Raw genomic sequence first — 20774 nt, 5'->3', positions numbered from 1 at the left:
TCTATTTTTCTGCAGGTCCCTGGGACTTTGTCTCTTTATTTTCAGTATTTTTTTAAAAAACTTTTCTCTTTTTCAATTTGGTTTGTTTCTGTTGCTGTCTTCTCATTCACTGTACTTTTCTCCTGCAGTGACTCACATGTAGCTACTGTCACCTAGTAAATTTTTAAGATATTGCATTTCATCTCTACAAATTCCACTTGTTTCTTTTTAAGAATATCTGTTTATCTCCATTATGTTTAAGTTTTTCTTCACCTCCTTATGCTTATCATAATATTTACAATAGCTGTCTAAAAGTCTTTGCTAGATAGTCCATGATCTCTGTCGTTCTTGGGTTGATTTCTCTTGATTGTTTTTTTTCCCCTGGTTATGGGATTTTCTTGCTTTTTTCACCTGTGTAGTCATTTTATGTTAGATGCCAGGTATTGTAAATTTACATTGTTGAATTACAGAATTTGGGTATTCTTTTGAAGAATATTTTATTTTATTCTGCCAAACATTCAAATTACTTACAGATCAGTTTTATCTGCTTGAGGCTTGCTTTTAACTTCTGTTATGCTGTATCTAGAGTAGATTATGTATTATGGATTGTTTAGCCCCTGTTCTAGTTTGCTAACTGTTGGAATGCAACACACCAGAGGTGGACTGGCTTTTAATAAAAGGGGATTTATTTCATTAGTTCTTCAGAGGAAAGGCAGCTAATTTTCAACTGAGATTCTTTCTTACATGGGAAGGCACAGGGTGATCTCTGCTGGGCTTCTCTCCAGGCCTTTGGGTTCCAACAATTTTCCCTGGGTGATTCCTTTCTGCATCTCCAAAGGCCTGGGCTGAGCTGCGAGTGCCAAGATGAGGTATGCTGAGCTGCTTGGGCTGTGCTACGTTGTGCTCTCTCTTATTTAAGCACCAGCCAATTAAATTAAGCATCATTCATTGCAGCAGGCATGCCTCCTTGCCGACTGCAGATATAATCAGCAACAGATGAGGTTCACATGGCCTTGGCTCATGTCCACAGCAGTAGAACTAGGCACGTTCACCTGGCCAAGTTGACAACTGAATCTAACTACCACAGCCCCCTTCAAAGGGACTCTCCTGGGTACTCCATACATTCACCATAGTCTCTTCAATAAAATTATTTCCTACTTTGTGTGAACTCAGAATTGTTTGGCTTACAATTTACTGATGATTATTCTTCGGCCAGCTTAGATTTGCACCCTATTTATGTGCAGAACGGTATTCAGCCAAAGACTCAAGGAGACACATTTGCACATTTCAGGATATTTGTTTGTATGTGTAGCTCCTTCTTTGGCACTCTGTTCTGCAATTTTCAGTAGACTTGGCTTCTTCAAACCCTAATATGGGTCTTTTCAACTGAGCAAAGACCAGTGAATTCTGTTTGGGTTACTCTTCTACAGTGATATCTGGAATTAGTTCCCAGGCAAAAAGATGGGCTTATCTTAAGGCTCACCTCATTTCTCTTCCTTTTCTCAGGAATCAGTCCTCCTCTGCTTTTTGTCTATTTTCTGAAAATTGTTGTTTTATTTATTTTGTTCAGTTTTCTAGTTGTTTATGGTGGGGAAAGTGCTGTAGCACTTACTTTTTCATGGGCAAAAGCAGAAATCAGAATATCATTTATTCTTTAATGCTTTCTAAGTCTGATATAATGAGTTATTATAAATTCCTTTTATAATAGGAAGACCTTCATTTTCGTATTCCACATAGTACATTTTATTCTTTAGTCCTACTTTCAAATATGCCAAAACTGAAAGTAATTTTTTCCTCAGAACTTCTGCTCCTTCTAGACTCCAGTATTGTTGACGAGAATACTGATACCAGTCTAATTCTAGCTTCTTTGTAGGATACCTGTTTTTTCTTTCTTGAGCATTATAAGATCTTATCTTTATATTTGCGTTGGAAATTTCACAATGGTATTTTAAGTGTTGGTGTTTTTCCCATTTTATCTGGTTGACATTCTTTAAGTTCATTCAGTAAGGACACTTTTGTTTCTCTTTGGCTTTGGAAAGTTGTATTATATTTCTGATAATTTCTTCTCTTCTATTTTCACTCTGTTCTCTTTCTAAAACTCCTTCGAGTTGGAAGGGGATCTCCTGTATTGATACTAATGCCTATTTTTTTTTCTCATATTTTTCTCATACTCTTTTAACTTTGAATTTTATGTCTTGATAATGTCATAGCATCTAGTTTTTGAACTTGAATGTACTATCCTTTTTAAATGTCTTTGAACATTATATTAATAGTTAGTTTAAAGGAAATTCCTGTTATTATATGTTATTGAATGAGTTTTATCCAGGAAAAATTTTTTTCTTTCTTTTTGCTAATTATCAATGCTAATTAACATTCTAATATTAGAGGTTTTCATTAACTATTTGGTGATTTTAAAAAATAATCTCTTCATTTTAAAGTTGAAGGGGGGAAAACTAAAAACCTGTTGGAAAAAAATGGAATATGTGGGCAGAACATTTTAACTGGCAGAATTTGATTTAAAGTTATTGGTAAAGGTGATGATAATGAGGCTGGGAAGCATCAGAATGCCATTATATCATGTCTTTTCCATTTGACATATTCAATTCCTTATAGACATACACTTATTTTTAAAGCAGCTTCATTGAAGTATACTTTGTCTACTTATAAAATTCACTTGAGTGTACAAACAGTGGTTGGTTTTTAGTAAATTAAGGCTGAACATGGCGCTCACCTCTTGTACTTTCTTCTCATAAGGGATGTACCCCCAAGTCAATTTGCCTTAGTTTCTTTCCAAGGCCTTAAAAGAGTTGTTTTACAGAGTGTGTCCATATTTTACAGTTGTTTTTGATGGGAGGATTAGTTCAATACGGGCTACACTATCATGGCCAAAACCAGAAGTTCCAATCTATTAAAACTTTAATTTAGTTATTACACATTTCAATTTGGGTAGTTCTTTTTGGTTTCTTTAACATCTTTATGCAATTCTGTTTTGTTTCAAGTCCTTGTTTCATTTCATCACAGCTATTAAACATACTTTTTAATATTCCATGTCAGGTAATTTCAATTCCTGAACTTTTATGGGGCTGATTCTTCTTTAATTTTTCTTTCTGCTGGGTATGACTCAAAATGACTCAATTCTCCTTTATTTATTGACTCCCCCCTTTTTTCTTTTTTTTTTTTACTGAGAGCTACTTGTTTTCCCTGGAATATTAGCTGTGAAAATTCTTCGAAACCTGTCTAAAAGTAGATTCTTCCAGATATAATTTGCATTTACATAAGTTACCTGAGAGCACTACTAATGACTCATTTTAATGGTATTCTAATAAGTATTTTTTCAAGTTCTTTTTATTCTAGGAGTTGTTTTAAAGTAACACTGTGCAATATAACTTTCTGCAGTAATGGACATATTTGCTATCTGTGCTGAACGATATGGTAGTCACTAGCCATATATGGCTGTTAAGCATTTGAAATGTGATTAGTGTTACTAAAGAACTGAATTTTGTTATATTTAATTTTAATTAATTTAGATTTAATAGGTATATATGGCAATGGTGTTAGTGTATTGGATAGCATAGTTTTAGAGAATCATTCTCTGCAGGCCTCCCATTTCCACTATTTCCAGATGATTTCAGTTTTGTGTCAAGAGATTACATTGAAGTCAGATAGTATGCTCTAGTTTGTTCTTCAGTTAATTTATTTGTTTTTAGTTACATGTAATCTTTCTTCCTCTCTCGTGTTATTCCTTCCTCTCTGGTATGTGGAAGAATTTTCTGCTAGGCTCACATCATGGCGCAAGCATTTCCCTACAGATGAGGATGAGGTTGGGGCTGCCAGGGCCCTTCTCCGTCTTCAGCGCATGTACAAACTGGATCTGAAGTCTCTTTCCAAGGGGGCCCTGCCAGGTAATGAATATCACTGGATTTCCCTTGGGTGAATAGGTACTTCCAAGTTGTTCTTCTTAGTTTCAGAACTTGCTATTTTATCCTGCAAGCCTTGAGAAATATAAAGACGCTACTTATCCCTTAATATCATTTAGAATATCAGTCTTGCAACCATTAGATATTCTAGGAAGTCTGAGCCTTTCATGGGAATCTAGAAGACCGAAACCAGTATGCTCTTGTGTTCTAGGAAGCTGAGATGTGATTTTTAGGAAGTATGAGAGAAATTGAACAGTTATGCCTGGGTGGCTTTGGTATAATAGACAGATGGCTTTAAGTATCCTGTTTCATCAAATATAGCCTTTATTGGTATCTCATTTTTGTATTATCTTAGACTAGAACCTACCAGTCTCACGATTCACATTTCTTCTCCCCACCTCTACCAAACCCTTTTAAACAAATTACTTTCCACTAATAAGCTGGTCCATAGTAATTCTTTTCAGTGTCTTCTCTAGGGCTAAACCCCTTACCTTAACTAAACATAGGCCTAAAGATAATCCAATTAATCCTGAAGTTTGTACTTAGTGATAGAATATGAAAAGAAATAGTTGAAAAGTGGTTGTGTCTGGGAAGAAGGAATGGAAGAGGATGAATGACTTCTCTTTTGGCAGAGTCCCCCAGAGACCACCCATCATTTTCTTTCTCAAAAATATCATTGTTCTCATTGCTTTTAGGGACCAAGTATCGCACAACCCTGAGTGTTAATGATTGCTTTAGGCTGGGCCAGATAGCCCACAGCATCAAAGACTTTCACCATTCAATGCTTTGGATGCAACAAGCACTGAAACAATTGAATGCAGGGGAGCACAGCACTATCTCTGAGGTCCAGGTTTTGAATTATCTTAGCAATGCCAGCTTCCAGCTTGGAGACCTACCCAGGGCTGTGGACTTCACCCATCACTTGCTTTCTCTTGGTAAGACCTTTAGGACTAGGTAAAGTGACTGTTTTGTTCTATATTAGCCTGTGCCTTCACCCCAGGTACCAACTGACCCCTGGCTTTGGATACAATATTGGGCAGAGTTCCTGTGACTCAGTTATATTATTCAGGGCAGCCTAGACTGTGTATGGTATCAAATAAACTCCCAAATCTTCACGACACAAAGAGAAACAATTTTAGCTTTCGTTCATAAAAAGTCCTATGCAGATTGTGTGGCTCTCCTCTAAATGTTGACTCAGAGATTTGGATTTCTTCTGTTGAACAACTTTGCTATTTTGAAGACTAACCACATGGGGAATTTGATGAGACACACTAGATGCCAGGCCTAAAATTTTATTGGCCAGACCTATTATAGCCCCAATCTAATTTCATGGGAGATTGAGAAATATTATATTTTTCTGCTCCCAAGAAGTTGAAACAGGATTGGTGAACAACTAGCTAGTCTTTGCCACTCTAGTGGAAATTTGCTGCAAAACTATGTGTACAGTGAATATAGTATGGCTCATTTTCAGTTAATGCAGTCTTCCTAAAAACACAATTGTTTGAAGGCCTGATTATAGGTTTTAGACCTTAATCAAGCTTAGATCTAATGATAATTTGACCATTTTCTTTTTAAAAAAAAAAATAGTAACTTAAAAATTAGAGACAGTGTAGGTTTACAGAACAATCATGCATAATTATAGATTCCCATATAACTTGATCGTTTTCTGATGCATGCATTTAGAGATAAAATACAAAAGAAAATAACTGAGAGTGGCTACCTTCAGGACTTGGGAATGGAGGGGAAGGAGTGTGAGCAGGTGATTGCTGTTTTTCTTAATGAGCTTTCAAGAAACTTAAAATATAGGCATGGGGCAGGCCACAGTGGCTCAGTGGCAGAGCCCTTGCCTGCCATGCCAGAGACCTGGGTTCAATTCCCAGTTTCTTGCCCAATAAAAAAATACATATATATATATATAATAGCCATGTAAAATTTGATTGAAATAAAACTGAATTAAAAAGAAAAAGAATAACTTCTTAATTAATGTTTCAAAGTATAGTTACAATAAAAAACTAAGTAGAGCATGTTGACTTGCTAAGAATTTTACCTTCAAGAAAGAAGAGGAAGAGGTTATTTTTCTGGTCCTTTAATTTTAATTCAATTCAGAAGCAAATATTGATGACTACCATTGGCTATCAATGATCTAAAATGAATAAAACATGTTTCCTTCTCTCTCACAGTCAGACAGGGAAGATGGGTGTGAACTACAAACCTACAAAACTATAAAGGAGAAAGCAGCTGGTCTCATTGTATAGTTTCTAGTGAGGCAGAGGCTAAGCCTAGGCTTTTGTAATACATATTTCAAAAAATGGCTGGGCATGTTGAGATCTTGGAAGGGAAGCCATTTGAGATTTGGCATCTTGGATACTTTTTATTTTCCCCATTCCTAGCTTGGATGGCCCCGCCTGCTGAAATCCTTTCCTGACCCTTCCCTGAAAATTGAATTGAATTAGGTAGTCCATCTCTCTGTATTCCGGATACCTGGTGCTTATCTAAGTCTCTTAGCACTTTGTAATTGTATTGAATTTTTGGTCTCCATTCCTTATTATAGCATAGCATGGTTCTTTTTTTTTTGTATGCTGTATGGCAGGGTCACATTTCATTATTTTTCCATGCATAGCACGGTTCTTGAAATGTAATACATGCTCAGTATTTGTGGAATGAATGAATGAAAGGAGCATATGTAGAGTGCATGGATGGCTCAGTGGTAGAGTGCTCAACATTCATGCGGGGGACCCAGGTTCAATTCCTGGACCATGCATCCAAAAAAAAAAAAAACACTGAGAAAAAAAGAGCATATGTAAACTGATCAAAAATATACCTAATCAATGATAAATATAAGAAGATGGCAAGAAGGCTAATGGCCAAAATTTGTTGTTAGGAACATTAAAACAGGTTTTTGAGTTAGGTTCAGAGAAGAAAGTCAGGGTAAGTTTAGGATTTTTGCTTGGGGTTATGGAATAATATAGATGAATGACTTAAGAATGCAGACCTCACCAAAAATGTCTGCCCTTTTCTTTGAACTGAATAATATTCAGAGCAAAAAAAGCAGAATAAACACTGGTTGGAAAAACAATTACCTGCTATATAGCAAGAGATTATAGGAAAGCATATGACTGACTTAAATGAGTTCCTTTCTCCTAGCTAAAAGGAATTTCACTATAAATTAAGAACTAGGATTTTGTGTGAGCTCTGAGGAATTTTAGAGAATGGGAAATAAGCTAAAAAGACTGAAGCATGCAAGTTTCAGTCCTATTTTTAAATAAAGAAGATAATTCCCACAAACTATAGGTTGGAGGCATTGATATATTTTTATCACCTGTAAATAAAAAAATAGTTTGAAATCATACTTGGTGGGCCCCGTATGAGTTTACTAAGGACACACTCTATTATAGTGAGTAATGCTATCTTCTGTTCTTTTATGACAGATAAAATCTGAATGCCTACATATAAAATGGGCTTACTTCTTTTTCACACAAAGTCCAGTGTATATCTCCTCCAGGTTGTGACTCAAGCATCTATGCTTCTTATATTATTTCTGTCTTCAACAGTTTAGACTTCAAAGTCATCAGCAGAAGGGAACAAGATAGTAGAGAAGTTGCATTGAATTCTTAACTGTTTGGACCCTGGGAGAAGCACTGGTCACTTCCAATCACATTCTGTTGACCACAAATAGACATAGACACCACTTAGATATAAGGGTACTGGGAAAAATAGATCCTTTTTGGATAATTTTGCAGCAGTAACTGTACTTGGTAGCTGGGAGCACAGATTTTTGGTGGTCACCTGCTGTGACATGTATGTCATGTCATTCTAACCTCATTTCCATTCTTGATGAATATATTCAATTTGGGAATGAAAGTTAACAGTTCATATAGTCAACAGTATGGATTATGCTTTCCTTATGGATACAATGGACAAATACGAAGTTAATGCAAGAATATTTATTTATTTAACTGGTTCAGATTGCCCCACAGATGCTTTTTTTTTCTTTTTCCAGTTAATCCCTTGAACTCAAACCAGCCTTATTAATAGGAATCCCAATTTCTACTTCTTGGTTCTTCTTCCACTTCCTGGATTGTTCATGAATTTCACTAACTTCTGCAGTAGCAACAAGCAGGGAGTGCACTGAAATCTGAGACAGTAAAATATGTTTACAACCTAGTGTGACCCCAAACAGAGTTAAGAGTTAAGTGATCTGTTCCTGGTGCCTGCCCATGTTAAAAAAAAAAAAAAAAAGAGGTAAGTGATCTGGTGTCCAGATCACTTGTGTTTCTGTATACTAGTAATTATATAAAAATTTCCACTCTAAAAAGGAAATTAAGGCTCTTCCGGAGAAGATGGCGGCTTAGTAAGACGCGCGGATCTTAGTTCCTCCTCCCGAACAGCTACTAGGGGAGTAGAAATGATACAGAACAGCTCCCGGAGCCACGACAGAGATCAAAAAGACAGCGTACCCCATCCTGGAACGGCTGGCTGGCTGAGAGAACCCGCTCTGGTGAGATCGCCGAGGGGTGCGGGCTTCCCGGGCGGGACGGCAAGCGGACGGAGTCCCTCCCTTCCTCCTTCCCGGGCCAGCTGGCATAATTGGGCAGACGGTCCCCTCAAGCCGCGGCGGCTGCCACCCCCACCACACGCGGCCCGCCGGACCAACTGAGAGAATTGGATCGGAAATCCCCAGGCCGTGGAGAACGGTGACCAGGGGGGTCCCTTCCAAACACATGACTCCCCAGTCCAGGTGGGAACGGTGCACTCTACCGGGCTGCGGCAGCTGACGCCCTCCCGCCACGCTTAGCACCCCGGGCCGACTAGGAAATTCGAACGGGCGCTCTCACGGGCTGCGGCAGCCGGCGACCCTCACCACGTTCGGACCCCCGAGCCGGCTGGCACTCTTCCAAGCCGCTTCGGCTGGCGAACCTCCCCCACGGCGAGAGTTTTCCAAAGTTAAAGGACCCACAGCACCTTTTACTGGTGGGACCCGCAGACAAACGAGTGCCACGAGCGCCACCTACTGGGCAGGATAAGAAAAACAGAACCCAGAGATTTCACAGAAAAATCTTTCAACCTGTTGGGTCCAACACCCAGGGAAATCTGACTAAATGCCCAGACGCCACCAGAAGATAACGGATCACGCTCAGAAAATTGAAAATATGGCCCAGTCAAAGGAACAAACCAATAGTTCAAATGAGATACAGGAGCTGAAACAACTAATGCTGAATATACGAACAGAAATGGAAAACCTCTTCAAAAACGAAATCGATAAATTGAGGGAGGACATGAAGAAGACATGGGCTGAACAAAAAGAAGAAATAGAAAAACTGAAAAAACAAATCACAGAACTTATGGAAGTGAAGGATAAAGTAGAAAAGATGGAAAAAACAATGGATACCTACAATGATAGATTTAAAGAGACAGAAGATAGAATTAGTGATTTGGAGGATGCAACATCTGAATTCCAAAAAGAAACAGAAACTATCGGGAAAAGAATGGAAAAATTTGAACAGGGTATCAGGGAACTCAAGGACAATATGAACCGCACAAATATACGTGTTGTGGGTGTCCCAGAAGGAGAAGAGAAGGGAAAAGGAGGAGGAAAACTAATGGAAGAAATTATCACTGAAAATTTCCCGACTCTTATGAAAGACCTAAAATTACAGATCCAAGAAGTGCAGCACACCCCAAAGAGAAGATTCAAATAGATGTTCTCCAAGACACTTACTAGTCATAATGTCAGAGGTCAAAGAGAAAGAGAGGATCTTGAAAGCAGCAAGAGAAAAACAATCCATCACATACAAGGGAAACCCAATAAGACTATGTGTAGATTTATCAGCAGAAACCATGGAAGCTAGAAGATGGTGGGATGATATATTTAAATTACTAAAAGAGAAAAACTGCCAACCAAGACTCCTATATCCAGCAAAATTGTCCTTCAAAAATGAGGGAGAAATTAAAACATTCTCAGACAAAAAGTCACTGAGAGAATTTGTGACCAAGAGACCAGCTGTGTAAGAAATACTAAAGGGAGCACTAGAGTCAGATATGAAAAGACAGAAGAGAGAGGTATGGAGAAGAGTGTAGAAAGAAGGAAAGTTGGATATGATATATATAATACAAAAGGCAAAATGGTAGAGGAAAATATTATCCAAACAGTAATAACACTAAATGTTAATGGACTGAATTCCCCAATCAAAACATAGACTGGCAGAATGGATTAAAAAACAAGATCCTTCTATATGCTGTCTACAGGAAACACATCTTAGACCCAAAGATAAACATAGGTTGAAAGTGAAAGGTTGGGAAAAGATATTTCATGCAAATGACAACCAGAAAAGAGCAGGAGTGGCTATACTAATATCCAACAAATTAGATTTCAAATGTAAAACAGTTAAAAGAGACGAAGAAGGACACTGTGTGCTAATAAAAGGAACAATTAAACAAGAAGACATAACAATCATAAATATTTACGCACCGAACCAGAATGCCCCAAAATACGTGAGGAATACACTGCAAACACTGAAAAGGGAAATAGACGCATATACCATAATAGTTGGAGACTTCAATTCAGCACTCTCATCAATGGACAGAACATCTAGACAGAGGATCAATAAAGAAATAGAGAATCTGAATATTACTATAAATGAGCTAGACTTAACAGACATTTATAGGACATTACACCCCACAACAGCAGGATACACCTTTTTCTCAAGTGCTCATGGATCATTCTCAAAGATAGACCATATGCTGGGTCACAAAGCAAGACTTAACAAATTTAAAAAGATTGAAATCATACACAACACTTTCTCGAATCATAAAGGAATGAAGTTGGAAATCAATAATAGGTGGAGTGCCAGAAAATTCACAAATATGTGGAGTCTCAACAGCACACTCTTAAACAACGAGTGGGTCAAAGAAGAAATTGCAAGAGAAATTAGTACCTACCTCGAGGTGAATGAAAATGAAAACACAACATATCAAAACTTATGGGACGCAGCAAAGGCAGTGCTAAGAGGGAAATTTATTGCCCTAAATGCCTATATCAGAAAAGAAAAAAAGGTAAAAATGCAGGAATTAACTGTCCACTTGGAAGAACTGGAGAAAGAACAGCAAACGAATCCCAAAGCAAGCAAAAGGAAAGAAATAACAAAGATTAGAGCAGAAATAAATGAAATTGAAAACATGAAAACAATAGAGAAAATCAATAAGACCAGAAGTTGGTTCTATGAGAAAATCAATAAGATTGATGGGCCCTTATCAAGATTAACAAAAAGAAGAAGAGAGAGGATGCAAATAAATAAGATCAGAAATGGAAGAGGAGACATAACTACTGACCTCACAGAAATAAAGGAGGTAATAACAGGATACTATGAACAACTTTACGCTAATAAATACAACAATTTAGATGAAATGGACGGGTTCCTGGAAAGACATGAACAACCAACTTTGACTCAAGAAGAAATAGATGACCTCAACAAACCAATCACAAGTAAAGAAATTGAATTAGTCATTCAAAAGCTTCCTAAAAAGAAAAGTCCAGGACCAGGCGGCTTCACATGTGAATTTTATCAAACATTCCAGAAAGAATTAGTACCAACCCTGCTCAAACTCTTCAAAACATTTGGATTGGAGGGAAAACTACCTAATTCATTCTATGAAGCCAACATCACCCTCATACCAAAACCAGGCAAAGATATTACAAAAAAAGAAAACTACAGACCAATCTCTCTAATGAATATAGATGCAAAAATCCTCAATAAAATTCTAGCAAATCGTATCCAACAACACATTAAAAGAATTATACACCATGACCAAGTAGGATTCATCCCAGGTATGCAAGGATGGTTCAACATAAGAAAATCAATTAATGTAATACACCATATCAACAAATCAAAGCAGAAAAATCACATGATCATCTCAATTGATGCAGAGAAGGCATTTGACAAGATTCAACATCCTTTCCTGTTGAAAACACTTCAAAAGATAGGAATACAAGGGAACCTCCTTAAAATGATAGAGGGAATATATGAAAAACCCACAGCTAATATCATCCTCAATGGGGAAAAATTGAAAACTTTCCCCCTAAGATCAGGAACAAGACAAGGATGTCCACTATCACCACTATTATTCAACATTGTGTTGGAGGTTCTAGCCAGAGCAATTAGACAAGAAAAAGAAATACAAGGCATCAAAATTGGAAAGGAAGAAGTAAAACTATCACTGTTTGCAGTCGATATGATACTATACGTTGAAAACCCGGAAAAATCCACAACAAAACTACTAGAGCTAATAAATGAGTACAGCAAAGTAGCAGGTTACAAGATCAACATTCAAATATCTGTAGCATTTCTATACACTAGTAATGAACAAGCTGAGGTGGAAATCAAGAAGCGAATCCCATTTACAATTGCAACTAAAAGAATAAAATACCTAGGAATAAATTTAACCAAAGAGACAAAAAACGTATATAAAGAAAACTACAAAAAGCTGTTAAAAGAAATCACAGAAGACCTAAGTAGATGGAAGGGCATACCGTGTTCATGGATTGGAAGACTAAATAGAGTTAAGATGCCAATCCTACCTAAATTTATTTACAGATTCAATGCAATACCAATCAAAATCCCAACAACTTATTTTTCAGAAATAGAAAAACCAATAAGTAAATTTATCTGGAAGGGCAGGGTGCCCCGAATTGCTAAAAGTATCTTGAGGAAAAAAAACGAAGCTGGAGGTCTCACGCTGCTGGACCTTAAGGCATATTATGAAGCCCCAGTGGTCAAAACAGCATGGTATTGGCATAAAGATAGATATATCGACCAATGGAATCGAACAGAGTGCTCAGATATAGACCCTCTCATCTATGGACATTTGATCTTTGATAAGGCAGTCAAGCCAACTCACCTGGGACAGAACAGTCTCTTCAATAAATGGTGCCTAGAGAACTGGATATCCATATGCCAAAGAATGAAAGAGGACCCGTATCTCACACCCTATACAAAAGTTAACTCGAAATGGATCAAAGATCTAAACATTAGGTCTAAGACCATAAACCAGTTAGAGGAAAATGTAGGGAGATATCTTATGAAACTTACAATTGGAGGCGGTTTTATGGACCTTAAACCTAAAGCAAGAGCACTGAAGAAAGATAATAAATAAATGGGAGCTACTCAAAATTAAACACTTCTGTGCATCAAAGAACTTCATCAAGAAAGTAGAAAGACAGCCTACACAATGGGAGACAATATTTGGAAATGACATATCAGATAAAGGTCTAGTGTTCACAATTCATCAAGAGATTTTTCAACTCAACAACAAAAAGATAGCCAACCCAATTACAAAATGGGAAAAAGACTTGAACAGACACCTCTCAGAAGAGGAAATACAAATGGCCAAAAGGCACATGAAGAGATGCTCAATGTCCCTGGCCATTAGAGAAATACAAATCAAAACTACAATGAGATATCATCTCACACCCACCAGAATGGCCATTATCAACAAAACAGAAAATGACAAGTGCTGGAGAGGATGCGGAGAAAGAGGCACACTTATCCACTGTTGGTGGGAATGTCAAATGGTGCAACCACTGTGGAAGGCAGTTTGGCGGTTCCTCAAAAAGCTGAGTATAGAATTGCCATACGAGTATAGAATTGCCAAAGCTGAGTATAGAATTGCTGGGTATCTACTCAAAGGACTTAAGGGCAAAGACACAAACGGACATTTGCACACCAATGTTTATAGCAGCGTTATTTACAATTGCAAAGAGATGGAAACAGCCAAAACGTCCATCAACAGACGAGTGGCTAAACAAACTGTGGTATATACATACGATGGAATATTATTCAGCTTTAAGACAGGATAAACTTATGAAGCATGTAATAACATGGATGGACCTAGAGAACATTATGCTGAGTGAATCTAGCCAAAAACTAAAGGACAAATACTGTATGATCCCACTGATGTGAACCGACATTAGAGAATAAACTTGGAATATGTCATTGGTAACAGAGTCCAGCAGGAGTTAGAAACAGGGTAAGATAATGGGTAATTGGAGCTGAAGGGATACTGACTGTGCAACAGGACTAGATACAAAAACTCAAAAATGGACCGCACAATAATACCTAATTGTAAAGTAATCATGTTAAAACACTGATTGAAGCTGCATCTGAGCTATAGGTTTTTTTTTTCTTTTTGTACTATTATTATTACTTTTATTTTTTTCTCTGTATTAACATTCTATATCTTTTTCTGTTGTGTTGCTAGTTCTTCTAAACCGATGCAAATGTGCTAAGAAACGATGATTATGCATCTATGTGATGATGTTAAGAATTACTGATTGCATATGTAGAATAGTATGATTTGTAAATGTTGGGTTAATTTCTTTTTTTCCGTTAATTAATAAAAAAAACAACTTCCCAGCACCCCTGGCAATACTACTTTTGAATAGCTCAATAATTTGAATATTTCCAATCTGCCCTATGCAAAAATCTCCTTGATCAACAAAGGGAGCTTAATAAAATCACCAGGCTTGTTGCTAAATTACCCTAGGTTTAGATCTGAACAGTGCCATTAGAAACAAGCATAATCAATCACTAACATTCACTCGCGGGTTTAAAAAAAAGGAAATTAAGAAAGAAATTTCATTTACATTAGCATCTAAGAGAATAAAGTACCTAAGAATATATTTAACCAAGGAGGTGAAAGATGTATATACTGAAAACTACATAACACTGCTGAAAAAAATTGAAAAAGACCAAAAAGAAGGGCCAGTTTCTTAGTTGGAATAGCCCTGAAGGGATATAGTTAAATACTTTATTAATTAATTCAAAAGAAAGCTGCATAGATGTTAAAGGATCATGTAAATATGTGATATAAGAAATAACATATGGAACAGAGATACATAGAAGGAAAAAAAAGTCATCACTGGGCCATTAAGCTGTCTTAGAGGAAGAGGCTAAGGCACTATCTCTTCTGATAAATCTGTTCTGACATCCTCTATTCCCCACAAGTGTATCTTCCATTTCTTCCATAGTAGCCTGCAATTTCCTCTACCATAGAAGTTTTTGTATTTTATTTTAATCATCCATATCTTTATCGCCCTTATTAGATTATTTCCCCTAGTAAAGAGCTACTGATTTTTACCATTTTTGCATTTCCAAGCCCCAGCATAGTGTTAAGCACTTAATTTAATCTGCATTGAATGAATAATTAAAATTATTAAAGAAAAGAAGGATGAACAAAAGAATTAGAGCAATTGATTATATGTGTGTTTTTGTGGCCCTGGGAATTAGCTCCAGAACTCACAATTAGAATATGCAGAAAGATATACTTGGGGTCTGTATGAAGAGAAATCTACGTCACTGCCAAAAAGTCAAATGAACTCCTTGACAAATGGTGTATCCCTTTATTTACAAGGGTATGTTCTGGCATTAAGTAGGCAGCAAGTGGGGATATTGCAGAGCCGCACCCATTTTTATTATTCAGCAGATATATTAAATTCAGTTCATGCTAGGTACTATACTAGGCCAAAAAAAAAAAAAGTGAGACTTTATGGCCCTTGTCCAGAATATTTTATGGACTAATTGGAGATGGTAGTGGTAGATTAGACATGTAAGCAGGTAAATTCAATGGATTGTAGAAAATACTATGACAGAAGTTAAGGGTACTGTAGGAGCTCAGTTTTTGCTTCTCTCAGTTGTAACTCAAGGGGTTCAGTTCAGACACTGTTCAGATACCATAGAGATTTGTCAGAAGTAAGGGTTTTGCAGAACTTCCTTAAGCGACTTTCCTGATAGTAATTTCCTTCCCCCTCTTTCCTTGCTCCAGACTCCTCTCATAAACAAGCCCAGCTGAATCTGCCATACTTTGTGAAATTGTTGGAGGAAAAAAGTGCAGGAAATCTTGGAAACAGGGTATCAGAGACCAACTTGAAGACAGTATTCAGTGTCCATGACGATTCCCTGAGCCATCTGCCCACCTGGGAAGTCTTTGAGAGCCTCTGTCGCGGAGAGGGTGTCAAACTCGTAAGATGGGAAAAGGGATGGATAGAGTTGAGGGGTTGGTTAGGCCCTTTAGAGGCCTTCAGACTACCTGGCAAAATGAGCACTTTTAGAACACTGGGCCAGATTGGTTGAGAAAGTATTCCAGTCCTCAGTCCTGTCCCTTGAGTGCAACACAGGATCTTTTTCAGTATTATAACTATATCAAACACTTATTTCTATCATTAACTAATTGGGTACTTAATAACATTATATATGTATATATATATAATGTTATTAAGACCATTATATATATTATTTGTTCAATAATTTTTATTGTGTAACATGGATATGTTAAAAAACAAAGCAGAGTAAAGTAATTAGGCAGTGCTGTGTTTGGAGTGGGGGATATTGATAAGTTTCTGTTTTATAAGGAAGCAAAAATTGTCCTAGTGGATCACTAAAGGTAATAGTGTGTGGTGCTGCTCCCATTTCCATCCCTTGATTCTTGGACCCATGAATCCTGGCTATGGAGAAACAGATCCGTAGAGTGGACACTCCTTCAGAGCATACACAGCCTCCTGTACAACATTATTCCAGCCCTGTAAGGTATTGCCACCTAGTTGGTACCATAATTGAGTCTTCAAAGGGCCATTCCAGTGTTCTATCAACTCAGCTGCTTTAGGGTGATGAGAAACATGGTAAGACCAGAGAATTCCATGAGCATGTATCCATTCCTGCACTTCATTTGCTATGAAATGGGTTCTTTGTTCGGAAGTAGTGCTGTGTAGAATACCATGAAAGTTGATAAGACATTCTTAAGTCCACAAATAGTAGTTTTGGCAGAATCATTGTGCGTGCAGGAAAAGCAAACCCATATACAGGGTATGTCTATTCCAGTTAGAACAAATTGCTGCCCCTTCCATGATGGAAGTGGTCTGATGTAATCAACTTGCCACCAAAGAACAGGTTGATCAACTCGGGTAATGATGCCATATTTGGGGCTGAGGGTGTGTCTCTGCTGCCAGCAGATCAGGCACTTAGCAGTAGCTGTAGCCAAGTCACCCTTGGTGAGTGGAAATCAATGTTGTTGAGTTCATGCATAACCTCCACAAGGACCACTTTGCTCATGAGCCCATTGTGCAATCACAGGAGTGGCTGTAAAGGGGGCTGACTGGTATCCACAGAGTGGGTCATCTTATCCACTTGATTATTAAAACCGTCCTCTGCTGAAGTCACCCTCTAGTGAGCATCCACATGAGACACAAATATCTTCATCTTCTTTGCCCACATAGAAAGGTCTACCCACATACCTCTTCCCCAGACCTCTTTGTCCTACTCATCGTATCATGCTCTTTCCATGTCTTTGACCATTTAGCCAAACGATTAGCAATAGCCCATGAATCAGTATATAAATGCACCTCCTGCTAGTTCTCCTTCCAAATGAAATGAACAGCCAGGCACACTGCTCTAAGTTCCACCCGATAGGAGGTTTCCCCTCACCACTGTGTTTCAGAGACATCCCAGAAAGGGGCTGCAGTGCTACAGCTGTCCCACTTTGAGGTGGTACCTGCATATCATGCAGAACCATCTGTAAACCAGGCCCCAATTTTCTCTTCCTCAGTTAACTGATGGTAAGGAGTGTCCCAAAAGGCCATGGTTCTGGGCTGGGAAAGGAAAGTAGTGGCAGGAGTGTGGGCCATGGACACTTGGGCCATTTCCTCTTGTTACTTACTTGAGCCTTCAGTACATGCTCAAGCACTATCTTATGTATACCAATTCCATTTTATGATAGAGGGCTCCTGTACATGCCCAAATTTATGGCTTGGTGGGCCAGTCAGCACCTAGCTCAGATAGGTATTTAAGTTTGCTGAAGCTGCCAGAATGCAATATACCAGAAATGGAACAGCTTTTGAAAGAAGAATTTATGAAGTTAAGAGTTTACAAGTCTGAGGCCATAGAAATGTCCAATCTAAGGCATCCAGAGAAGGGGTACCTTAACTCCAAAGAAAGGGCCTATGAAGTTCAGGGTTTCTCTCTCAGCTGGGAGAACACATGGCAATGTCTGCTAGCTTTCTCTTCTCATTTCATAAGGCTTCCCCAGGAGTTTTCTTTCTGTATCTCCAAAGGTCTCTAGCTATGTGGGCTCTGTTGGCTCTGAAGCTTTTTCCAAGATAGTTCCCTCTTAAAGGGCTCTAGTAAGTATTAACCCCACCTTGAATGGGTGGAGATGCATCTTCATAAAAACCATCTAATCAAAAGTTACCACCCACAGTTGGGTGGGTCACATCTCCATGAAAACAGTCAGAATGATCCTACCCAGCAATATTGAATGAGAATTAAAGGACATGGGATTTTTGGGGTACATGATAGTTTCAGACCAGCACAGTAGGCAATTCAGGTCTCATGCTAAGTTGGGGGCCCATGGTTAAGCATTTGGTCTCTACAAAGGCCCAGTAGCAGGCCAAAAGCTGTTTTCAAAATGAGTCGTCTACAGAAAATGGCAAGGACTTACTCCAAAATCCTAGGAGTGGTACATTGTGCTCCTCCTTTAGGGGCCTGCCAAAGGCTCTTTCTTCCTTATTTTCCGCTGACACTTCCAACACCATTGAATCTGCTGGATCATGTGGTCCAAGTGGCAGAGCAGCTTGTGCCTGTCACAGAATCTCTTCTTGTTCTGGTCTCCACTCAAAACTAGAAGCTTTTCGGGTCACTTGGTAAATGGGCTGGAGTAGAAGGCCCAAATGAGGAATATGTTGTCTCTGAAATCCAAAGAGGCCAACTATGTTGTGCCTCTTTTTTGGTCATAGGAGGGGCTAGATGCAACAGTTATTGTTCACCTTAGAAAGGATATCTCAACATGCCCCATATCACTGAACACCTAGAAATTCCACTGAGGTGGAAAGCCCTTGTATTTTTGTTGGATATATCTCCCATGCTCTGACATGCAAATGCCTTATCAGTAAGAGTACTTGCTACTTCTTGCTTACTAATTCCAGTCAACATGATATCATCAATTTGATGGACCAGTATGATGTCTTGAGGAAGGGAGAAATGATTAAGTTCCCTGGAGACAAAATTATGACATAGGGCTAGAGAGATATACCCATGAAGTAGTACCGTGATGTACTAGTGGCCTTGCCAGATGAAAGCAAACTGTTTTAGGTGGTCCTTACTAACAGCTATTGAGGAGAAAAAAAGCATTTGCCATATAAATAGCTGCATACTAGGTACCAGGGGATATGTTGATTTGCTCAAACAATCATATCACATCTGGAGCAGCAGCTGCAATTGGAATCTCCACCTGGTTCAGTTTATGATAATCCGCTGTCATCCTCCAAGACCCAACTGTTTTCTGCACAGGCGAAAGAGGAGAGTTGAGTGGGGATGTGGTGGGAATCACCATCCCTGCATTCTTCCAAGTGCTTAAGAGTGGCCTCTGCAGTCCCTCCAGTAATCTGCTGTTGCTTCTGATTTACTATTTTGTTGGGCAGGGACTGTTTTTCTGCTTCCATTTGGCCTTTCCTACCATAATTGCACTTACTCCACAAGTCAAGGAACCAATATGGGGACTATTCCAATTGCTGAGTATGTCTACTCCAATTATACATTCCAGATCTGGGGCAATAATTACAGAATGGGTACAGGGGCCCATTAGGAGACACACCTGAGCTAAAACTCCATTGTCACTTGACCTCCATAAGGCACTACTTTGATTGGTTGACCAGAGTTACATTTTGGATCTCTTGGAATTAATGTCATCTCTGAACCAGTATCTAATAATCCTTGAAATATCTGATCATTTTCTTTTTCACAAAGAACAGTTACCCTGGTAAAGGTCTGTAGGTCTCTTTGTGAAAAGCTGGGAGGAAGATTAACAGTATAAATTTTTGGCAGTTTAGCATGGTCCTTCCCCAAGGGAACCTGCCCTTCCCCTCATTCAAGGAGCTCTGGATCTGCAAACTGTCTCGAGTCTGGGAATTTATTAAGGTGCCAAGACTTTCTGTTTTTGTAATTCAAGTTAGACTTGTTCACTTGATCTAGAACCCTTCTGTTTATACAGATGAAAGAATTTAGTAGACTGCCCATCTATTTTACTTTACATCTATTTTACTATTTTATTTACCCAGTGATCTACTAACCAGTGCCACAGGTCTCTGCAAGTCAGAGTATTTTGACTGCTGCTTTGAGTCTGATATTCATTATGGTGGCCACAACCACCTTGATTTTGGCAATTATTTACTGCCATGTGGCTTCTGCCAACTTGGGATCAAATAATACTCATCGTGTTTAATGACAGCAGTTACCACAGTCATATATGACCTACAGAGAAGGGCAACTACAGAGCTCTTCAGGGATGATGATACTAGTCTAACAAATTTAGCCCTCACAGTCTTGGTAAAAGGTTTGTTCTCCGGACATTCCCGGAGTATTTGAGCAGATCTTCCATGATAAATCCACTCTTAAATTCCAATCTCTCTAAGCCTTTGAATCCCCTCATCTACATTATACCAGGGTATTTCTGACATTTCATCCTCAGATAATGTCGCCCACCTTTTGATCTGGGTTTCAACCAACCACCCAGACAAATTGTTAACACCTTTTCTAGCCCTTCAAGTTACAGCATTGAATTAAAAATCTCTGTTTAGGAGGCCCATCTTAATAACTTCAATATGATCCCGCTTTATATTCCCACACCCTTAATATCCAATCCCACACATTTTCCCTTGATTTCTCTCTATATAATTGGAAAATTCATGTAGTTCTTTTAGACTGTACCTCCTCACGGGTCACGCTTCATACCTCACCTTTCAGGGCCTTTTGGGACTTTAGTTATAGACCTGGAAAAAAAAGGGGGGGGGGTAGGGGGGGGTAGATCAGAAAAAGAATTTGAAATGTCTTTCAAGCC

At 38.4% G+C, this 20774-nt stretch overlaps 1 protein-coding gene across 19 annotated transcripts in view; it reads left to right on the top strand.

Moving 5' to 3' along the window:
- LOC143664917 (prolyl 4-hydroxylase subunit alpha-2-like) overlaps positions 1-20774 on the top strand; it is a 211622-nt gene that overhangs the window by 102353 nt on the left and 88495 nt on the right. For all 19 annotated transcript variants that reach the window (XR_013166678.1, XR_013166676.1, XR_013166677.1 and 16 more), the window contains 3 exons: positions 3744-3881; positions 4592-4831; positions 15714-15910. Coding sequence is in view for 15 of the 19 variants with exons in the window: in XM_077138378.1 (XP_076994493.1) it covers positions 3744-3881; positions 4592-4831; positions 15714-15910 (575 nt within the window). In the remaining 4 variants the exon portion in view is untranslated. The remainder of the gene's footprint in view (positions 1-3743; positions 3882-4591; positions 4832-15713; positions 15911-20774) is intronic.

The sequence above is a fragment of the Tamandua tetradactyla genome, chromosome 20 (assembly GCF_023851605.1).
Source record: "Tamandua tetradactyla isolate mTamTet1 chromosome 20, mTamTet1.pri, whole genome shotgun sequence".
Classification (NCBI taxonomy): Eukaryota; Metazoa; Chordata; class Mammalia; order Pilosa; family Myrmecophagidae; genus Tamandua; species Tamandua tetradactyla.
The sequence above is the reverse complement of the archived record's forward strand: the minus strand, read 5'-3'. Positions and strand labels throughout refer to the sequence as shown.